The sequence below is a fragment of the Brassica oleracea genome, chromosome C3 (assembly GCF_000695525.1).
Source record: "Brassica oleracea var. oleracea cultivar TO1000 chromosome C3, BOL, whole genome shotgun sequence".
Lineage (NCBI taxonomy): Eukaryota > Viridiplantae > Streptophyta > Magnoliopsida > Brassicales > Brassicaceae > Brassica > Brassica oleracea.
Genome location: NC_027750.1, coordinates 58,032,420 through 58,042,331, shown reverse-complemented (window position 1 = coordinate 58,042,331; position 9,912 = coordinate 58,032,420). Strand labels below are relative to the sequence as shown.

General features: G+C 36.7%; 1 protein-coding gene across 1 annotated transcript; it reads left to right on the top strand.

The window, feature by feature from the left end:
- The first annotated feature begins 3,511 nt into the window (after positions 1 to 3,511).
- LOC106331060 lies at positions 3,512 to 4,549 on the top strand. The gene has a single exon (XM_013769414.1). The coding sequence runs from the start codon at positions 3,512 to 3,514 to the stop codon at positions 4,547 to 4,549; it is 1,038 nt and encodes a 345-aa protein (XP_013624868.1).
- Positions 4,550 to 9,912: the final 5,363 nt, after the last annotated feature.

The window sequence follows — 9,912 nt, the reverse complement described above, 5'->3', positions numbered from 1 at the left end:
TCTTAAACCCATATTGGATTTCAGATTAATCATGTAGAGAAATAAACAAGAAATCAACAAGAACACAAGATCAAAGCAATGAAATATGAATCAAAAGAAGTTTTTACTAGTTCTTCTCCAGAAAAGAGATTCTGCCCCTGGTGGCTACCAAAGGTACTTAAAACATATGTTTTGAAAAGTAAAAACGTGCATAATGAAATGACTAAAAGGCCCTTGAGTAAACTGAATTCGAGCAAACAATAGGCGCGCAGCGACCTCCAGTAGTCGCTCCGAGAGGTCGCTCCAGGCTTCGGGAGCGACCTCAGTGGGTCGCTCTGAGAGGTCGCTCCGGCTCCATTGTGTTGTCGTCACGCGATAGAAATGCAAGCGACCTCGGGGTGTCACTCTGGCCAAGTCGCTCTGGGCTTTGGGAGCGACCTGGAGTGATCGCTCTGATAGGTCGCTCCGGGTCAGTTTTCGGCTTCCACCGGGATGAAATGGCGAGCGACTTCTCCGCATCGCTCTGGTAAGGTTGCTCTGATAAGGCAGGTTAGAGCGACTTGACAGTGTCCCTCCGGGAAGTCGCTCCCAACGCTCTGCTCGTCCAATGATCATCTTTACACCTCTTTCGAGCTCTAAATACACTCAAATGTCTCTGAGAACTCCATGTGGTACTCCAATACCTGATAAAGACTCATGTATGCAAAATGCAACCTAAACATGGCTAAATCCTAGTCTATATGATCAAAATGCACATGGGTGAACATGAAAATCAAAGAAACATGATGTGGTTAGCAAGAGTGGTACTGAAGCTGAGTATCGAAGCATGGCGCATGCTACTTGTGAGTTACTCTGGTTACAACAACTTCTCACAAGTCTTCACATCAAGGTTTCAACGAATGCAAAGCTCTTATGTGATAATAAGTCAGCAATGCATATTGCCACCAATCCCGTCTTCCATGAACGGACGAAGTGCGTAGAGATAGTTTGCCACACCGTTCGTGATCAGGTTAAGAAATGCTTCATTACTTTGATGCATGTTTCTAGTGCAAACCAGCATGCATATATCATGACGAAGCCTCTTTACTCTGGACTGTTTCATTCCATCTTCAACCGTATGTCCATATCAACTCTCTTCCTTCCACCTGATATCTCAGTTTCAGAGTTTTGACCGGAGTGTATTGTGTATATACCGGTTTAGTAGATTAGATAACCGACATGGTTTAAGTTTTTTTTTTTGCTTAACTGTGTGTATATATATTGGTTGTAATAAATTTTGGTAAATTAATTCAATCAATTAATTTTATTCAATATCTCCCTATAAACATGTGCCAAATGACCAATCATGTGTTTTCCCTAAAGGCAAGCGTTTAGTTCAGCTATACACATGTTCCATGATCGATTGATGATCAATCGACTCCAAAAAAAGATATTAGTTAATAGTTTTTTTCATTCAGTTGATAGATTGTTTCAAAAATTATAGAAAATGAACATACGCACGAATGGAATTAGTTTTAAGCCGTACCTTACTACTTATAGTCACATGTCAGACGAACACAATATCATAATTCTTTTAAGTATTAAAGTATTTGAGTTCTATCCACTATCAAATTTTTTAATATCAGTCACACCATATAAACCTATAATAACTAATTACAGACCTAAAAATGTGTTTATTTGTTATCAATTATGTGTTGATTCTGGTTCAACGAGATAACAGTACCTCAGCTGATTATATGAGGAGGTTCACTAATGGTCTAATCATGGTTAGAAGTTTGTTATTAATGGATACGCTTATGTAAGCAAAAACAACTCACGAGTGATTTCTTCACCAACGACCAACTTTTCTTGTTGTCGATGTAAGCTCAAGAAATTGGTAATTGGTATGTTGCTTTAGAACATAATTATTGCGAGGGTTGTTAGGGTGACGATATTAGCGGAATATAAGAACCCGTCTCATAGCTTTTAACTGAAAAAACTAAGAACCGAGCCGGTTCTTAATTTTTTCAGTTAAAAGTTATGAGATGGGTTCTTATATTCCGATAAAAACCCCACCCTAAGAACCTCCTAATATTAGTGATGAAGTTCTGGTTCGTATTCCTATGTTATACATGGAAGATGATGTGTAACAAACACTTCAGAATAATAAAAAAGATATGTCAAGAGGCACTCATATGAAATATTTGTATATGTTTGGTTTACGTGATAAATATTAAGGAATACTATTAGATTGTAAAAAGTTTTGGTGATACTAAAATATAAAATATATATTAGATAATAAAAAATAACAATTTGATATATATTTTGGTTTTTACATACGTTTGAGGTTAGAGATTTTGATATTGTAATTTTTCGAAAAAACTACAAACTTTTTTAGGGGGTTTTATAGCTAAGTAAATTGGTAGACTAGATCAATAAGCGTTGAGTCAGTAAAGATAAATATATTAGAAATCGATTAGTGTTGAATGTGTATGACATCGTCCTGTTATATAGATCAAGCAAATTTGTAAAAAAAAATGTGTAATAGATTTCTGATAAGAGATACTGCTTTTGAAATTATTTTGTGTATTTTGTTTTTGCTGAATTTCGATTCTATAGTTGAATTTTGTTGGTTTTGAGAGAATGAGTTATGTTGTAACTCTAATCATAAAATAATAATTCATTGTTATATTTATTTATAGTTAAATGATAAGATTATTTAAGAAAATTAATTAAGCTTAATTTTAGAGAAAAAGAATATAGAAACTATTAATCATTTTTTTTTTTTGTAACTTAACTATTAATCATTTTTTTGTCATTGTTTTTTTGTAATTTTATCGTTCAACATGTCTTTTTCATCGTCTTTTACACAAAATTCATTTTTATTTTTATCAAGGAAATACCTATATACCTTTGTGATAAAAAGTAATATGACCTTCAAATAATTTTATACGAAATCGATATATAGTATTAAACTATGAATACAGAAATAAACCAGATGAAAACAAAGAATATGGAGGACAATAATTGGTGTAATCAAGGTATCGTCATTATCATTGAACATTTTAAATATTTTTATGAAATGCTGTTTATAAAAGCTTTACGGTTATGCACTCAAGCATAACGTTTGCCAATCGTTTTCCAAAACGCTTTTATTTTAAATACAATGACAATTCAAAAGTTCAAAAGAAAGAGGAGCGAAGTTAGGGATGGCGATTTTTCTCTCACGATTCACTCTCAAAAATCAATACTCTTCCGAAAGTAGAGGGTTTTCCTCGACCAATCAGGATGGAGATAACATACGGAAAGTCTTTTCCCTTGCCGCTAAACCAATTTTTTTGGAAATTTTCCAAATCTTTGCTCAGATATCACGAGAATCTCGTCAAATATCTTATTTTTCTTCAAATCTTCAATCATTGAGGGTGTTTATCTAGGGCTTTCTTGTGAGCCACCTTCGTTTCAGCCTTATAAAACGAAGAGAAACTTTTCTTGGCTTGAAAATTATCTATTTCTTCTTCTAATGGACGAAGGATTAGATAAATTCATGAAAGCAATGGCTCTTGAGGAAGATGTACCGGTGACACTCACGGAGGATGAAGACTACAGTGCGGCGATCCGGAATGGAAGGAGTTTAATAGGGAGACTTTTGAACCCGGAATGTCAAAACATGACGCCTATGCTCCGTATGATGCCAAAGATCTGGAAAATCTATGAACGAGTGAGAGGGATAGCTCTATCTAAGGAAAGTTTTCAGTTCATATTTGACTTGGAGACTGATATGCAGACGGTGATGAAGCACAGTTTCTGGACTTTCGACGACTGGGGAATGGTAATGGATCGTTGGATGGAATTTCCACCGACGGACTTTCTGCAGAAAGCTTCAGTGTGGATACGTCTACACAAGCTACCGGTGAACTATCTGACTTTGAAAACCATAAAAGCAGTCTCCAACCCTATTGGTCATGTAAAGGACATTGAGTTTGATCCGACAAAACCGCATCTCCAAGAATATGTGAGAGTGAGAGTGATTATGGACCTTCAACAACCAGTAAGAGATTCTAAGTTGGTGAACCTGCCTAATGGAGGAAGTACTACAGTGGACGTGGAATATGAAAGAGTGAGAAAGAAGTGTTTCCATTGTTTCAGATTGTCTCATGAGAAGCAGAGATGTCCTCTGGTTAAGGCCCAGAAAAATGCTGGAGCCTCTGCAGCAGAGAAGGGGAAAGCTATTGCGATATCCCCAGTGATACATCGTCAACACAACCATGACTTAGTAGGGTCGTTAATGCCTCTACTGGCACCATCAGTCCCTCCTGGTTTCGCCCCCAAATCCATTGTCGCGCCAGAGGTGTTTGAGCAGATGCAGCTTTATATGAACTGTACTGATCCAGAGGAAAGACGCATTAGAGAGTTCAAGATGAAAATGGCGTTGCAAGATTTCTCAATGAACCCTGGAGCTCAAAGCTCATACCTCCGTTTAGAGGATCCCCCAATGATATCTGGAGTCCAAAACAAGAATATAGGGCGCGGCGCGTCTTTGACTTCCGAATGGCTGAAACAGTGTAAGAGAACTCTCAAACAGAAGGTGTAACTCTGAATGTACCTACACTATCAGAAAGAGATGGAAATAACCGTGTATCTATGCCTAAGACTACGCTCACGGGTGAAAGCCTACAGAAGGAGCTCACTGTTGCTAAGAGGTCTCGACAGACTGAGCTGTTAGAAATGCCATTTAAAACGTTAGAGGGATCAGGAGAGTACTTGCCTCCTAAACTAGGGGCGCTTTTCTCTATTGGTCACGATGAGCATTCCGTCTCGGGGAAGAGTGATAGAAGCAAGTCATCTAAGCGCAAAGTTGCTTCTTGGAGACGGTTTAAACAAGAACCGAAGGGGGCTCTGACTGATGCTGGAATAGAATCGCCCAGGGCTACTCAAGATGAAGGGGATAGTAATGTCAAGCGAAAGGCAGGGGATGACAGGGAGGCTTCGTCCAAGATGCTAAAACAATATGAAGGTTTGATGGTACACCAGAAACCACCCACTCCTCAATGACGACGCTCAGTTGGAACTGTCGGGATTTGAGGAGCATCTTGACAGTTTGACGTCTAGAGGAGATGTGTCGTGAGCATCTTCCAGACTTCTTGTTTCTCCTAGAGACTAAAAACTCTAGTGATCACGTAGAAGGTTTTAGGAGATCGTTGGGTTATGACCACATCTTTTTGGTGAACCCAGTGGGTCTCAGTAGAGGTTTAGCATTGTTTTGGCGGAACTCGCATGAAGTGGAGGTATTATCATCGTCTGATAGAATCATTGATGTCAGAGTAAAGCAGCGAGACTTAGTATATTTCATCTCCTTTGTATATGGGGACCCTATTCGACATAAAGGACACATAGTCTGGGAAAATTGAAAGACTATAGGTCTGAACAGGAATGCTGGTTGGTGTCTTGTTGGAAACTTCAATGAGATGATGAATGCAGCGGAGAAGATTGGTGGACCAGTGCGTGAGGAATCATCTTTTTATCCTTTTCGTTCCATGGTTCGAGATTGTAGGGTTAAAGAAGTGCCAAGCTCAAGAGATAAGTTATCATGGGCTTGGGTCAGAGAGATAATGACCAATGGACTGAAGGAGAAAGTTTGGATACAGTGTCGTTTGGACGGAGCATTTGGTAACGCCGAATGGTTTCGTCTCTTCCCTCGCGCACACATGTTGTATTTGGAGAGGTTGGGGTCTGATCCCAGGCCCATTCTGACAAGCGTTATGGGTACATAGACGAAGAAGTTGGGACGCTTCGTTTATGATAAAAGGTAGAGTAATAATCCAGAAGTGTTGGAGCTGGTGCGTAAAGGATGGAACGTAGATCAGAACCGACAAGTGGCCACAGTCTCAGAGCGCATTGCTTCATGTCGCAAGATACTGGCTCAATGGAAACGTACTGGTGCTAGTAATTCGAAGAAGATGATCATGAAGTTGCGTACTGAACTAGAGGAAGAGGAGAAAAAAGTTTCCCCGAACTTGCAGAGGACCATCTATATGAAGCTGGAGCTTGCGAAATTATTCCAAGAAGAAGAAGAGTATTGGAAGCTTAAAAGCAAGAATAATTGGTTGCAATCAGGGGATAAAAACACTAAAGTCTTCCATGGATGGGCCAAGACTAGGAAAATGAAAAATAATATTCGTCTTACAGATTCTGGTGGGGTGGAGCATACTTCCGAAGAAGCAAAAGGTGATATAGCTATACAATATTTCACAGAGCTCTTCACATCATCAAGGACATCTGATGCCACTGAGCTACTGCGAGATTTGGTGCCGAGAGTAACAGAGCGTATGAATGAAAATCTGACCAAGCCAGTGACGGATGCGGAGATAAAGAAAGCAGCAAAAGCAATAAAGAGTGATAGCTCTCCTGGGGCAGATGGCATGACAGGGCACTTTTTTCAGAAGTTTTGTCCCATCATTGGTCCTCAGATTATTTTAGAAGTAAAGCGCTTCTTCGTGGAAGGTGTTATTCCTCAAGACTGGAACTTCACTCAGCTTTGCTTGTTACCAGAGAAACCAAATCCCTCTCTCATGACAGACCTTCGACCTATCAGCCTATGCGCAGTCTCGTATAAGATCGTCTCCAATATCTTATGTGCTCGGCTGAAAGGCATTCTGCCCTTATTGGTCTCGCCTACTCAAGGGGCCTTTGTGGCGGGAAGGCTGATATCTGATAACTTGTTGATAGCGCATGAGATGGTACATGGCTTAAAGACTAATCCAAACTGCAAAACATACTACATTGCAATCAAAATAGACATGTCCAAAGCGTATGACAGAGTGGAATTGAACTTCTTGGAGACATTATTTCTGAAAATGAGTTTCGCTAACAAGTGGATTCAGTGGATTATGGGATGCATTCGTTCGGTTACCTACACGGTGCTTGTGAATGGACATATGTATGGCAAGATCTCACCAGAACGTGGCATAAGACAAGGCGGCCCTTTATCTCCCTTCTTATTTATACTTTGTGCAGAGGCCTTAGTTCATGTGATGAACAGAGCAGAACTAGAGGGTAATATCACAGGAATGCGACTTACAAAGCATTGTCCATCTATCCAACATTTATTATTCGCCGATGACAGCCTTTTTCTCTGTCAAGCGACCTTAAAGGAGTGTTCTAATTTTCTACATTGCTTGGAGTTGTACGGAAAAGCATCGGGACAAGAGATCAACTTTCACAAATCGTCAATTACCTTTGGTGCTGCAATTGACCCGGTGATGAAACGAGTGATAGCGGAGTTGCTGGAGATTGAGAATGAAAGTGGAGCTGGTTCTTATTTGGGTCTCCCGGAGTGTTTCAGTGGATCGAAACAGAAGCTGTTAGCCTTTATAAGTGATAAACTTGGTAAAAGACTTAGTGGATGGTACGCCAAAACGCTTTCTCTTGGAGGAAAGGAGGTACTCCTAAAGTCAATTGCCATGGCTCTTCCTGTTTATGCTATGACTTGCTTCCGGTTAACCAAGCATCACTGTCAAAAGATCATGAGTGCGATGGCGGCCTTCTGGTGGAATGAAAACAGTGACAAGAGGAAAATTCATTGGGTGTCTTGGCCAAAACTTTACACATCAAAAGCTTCTGTCACATCCAAGCTTCTGTCACATCCAAGCTTGTGTGGTAAAAGTAAAGACATAAAAATACAATACAAAAAACTGCTGAGTAACCATAACGTCATAATATTTTTTTTGTAAAATAAATGGTGTGGTGTTTGATTGGTAAAAAAACTCTAAAAATATTTAATTTTAATGTTTAAATAGTTAATGCAAAAGATCAAATAATTTGGTATTTTACATAAATTATTTTGCTTAAAATATTTTATCTCAAATAATACATAATAACATATGACTTTTTCTAGTAGTTTAACGTGTCAACTTTCTTCTTGCACTTTAAAAGTTGAATTTACATGGTTTTAGATTCAGTTCAGACAATAAAATTAGAAACTACCTGACACTTAAAAATATAGTTTACTTTTCAAGAAATTTGGATATCAGAAAATAATTCTATTAATAATAAATATTGAATATATTAGAATAAATTTGAAACACGTAAAAATAAATAAAATATTTAAACAAAAACACACTCTAGTGCACATACCACACCACAACCAAAGCGGTATGTACCTCTGTGCGGTTTTATAGAATAACCGAAGAAAGAAAAATATTTTTTTTTGTTTTGTTTTTAGAAGTGCGTTATTTGACTAATTAGAAGTGCGTTTTTTCTTGCTACATAACTTTTACTTGAATGGTAAAAAGTGCGTTATTTCTCTCTCTTCTCTACAATTACGTCCCGCTTTAGTGTCGCCATTCTTACGCTAAGAGAAATACTTATTCCGTTCCCGAAAGTAAGATGTTTTAGATTTTTTATTTGTTCTACAAAGATATATTTTTTATATGTTTAAGGTATTTTTTATACTTTTAAGAAACATTAAATGAAAATATTTGAATTGATTAAATTTAGATGAAAAGTTATTGAAAAATATATAATAAAGTTACAAAAAAATAAATTATAAACATTTATTGAATTCTTAATAATCTTGAACACTTTAGAAAAATTTACTTTTGAAAACAGAGGGAGTAGTACTGATATTTTTAACCAGTATCTACTATCTACATTGGTTTTAGTAATGTGTTATTCATGGCCGTGGTTAAGTTAATCTGGTTAATTAAAAATAAGAAACAAATTACCGTGGTGTCTGATAGACACGGGCTTGAGCGAATGAGTAAAATAAGAAAGCGTGGGGAGTGGAAACTCGAGCCTCACAGAATCAATCACCTAGACCCGAGTTTACGTCTAACTAAATATTCTTTGAACAATTAATTACAGTCACATCCTCTTATTATAGTGTATTTATAATTTACTAGATTAATTTATAGTTCTTTTTCTCACAAAGATCATGTACTCATTACTTCTTTTCCATGATATGGACAATCTTATGTTGCGGTTGGCCATCTCTTTTGGCTTGCAAGCTTTTTGACTGAAAAAGTTAGATCCTCTTTCTAGGTGGTGACTTTTGTTGCAAGTGATCTGGATTATGGGTTTTCATCCTGTATCCTGTAGTTTATAAATATATCTGTGAGGAAAAAAGAAGAAGATCATGTACTCGTAATTCAGTATTGTTCTGCAGCACAATTCTGAATTTGGAAAGTTTAAAATAGACTTCTTAATTCAGATAAGTCAACAAGGTAAGTTATCTCAGAACATATAATACATGATTACATAACTACAATTATGGAAAATCAACAGATTTCAATTAATTGTTTGTTGCTTAAACTCAATAATTTTTATAATAAAAACAAATATTTAAAAATAAAATAACGTGTTTACTTTTTATTATATATATGATTATAGTTTTTACTGCATCAATTTTAAAATGCTTTAAGCTGACGCATTTGTAACAAAAAGAAAAAATATCTATAATAGTATTACACAAAACGAATGCATAAAAACAAAAGTAGGGCTGTTCAATATGGCAAAACCGAACCGTACCGAACCGAACCGAACCGAAATAGATAATATGGTTTGGATTTGGTATATACCATACAAACCGAATGGATTTGATTTTTAAAAAACCGTAGGATTTGGATATGGTTCGGTATATAACCGATAAAACCGAATAAACCGAATAAAACCGATTTAAAAATAGAAACATGTAAATATGTATATATTTTATAACAACGTATGAAAATCATAAGTTAATTTTTTTGCTAATAACTATTACCATATTTTTTACAGTAATAAAATAGTCCTGATTTGTAAAACACTTGAACTATAATTAAATAACAATTCATCGCAAATATGCTTCTTATTTTTTTAGTCTTCTTTTGATCTTTTTGCTTTAATTTAACATTGACTAAATTGAAATAAAGATTATAAATTTGATGATAACAATTAGTGGAAATTCTTCACAATTTTTTT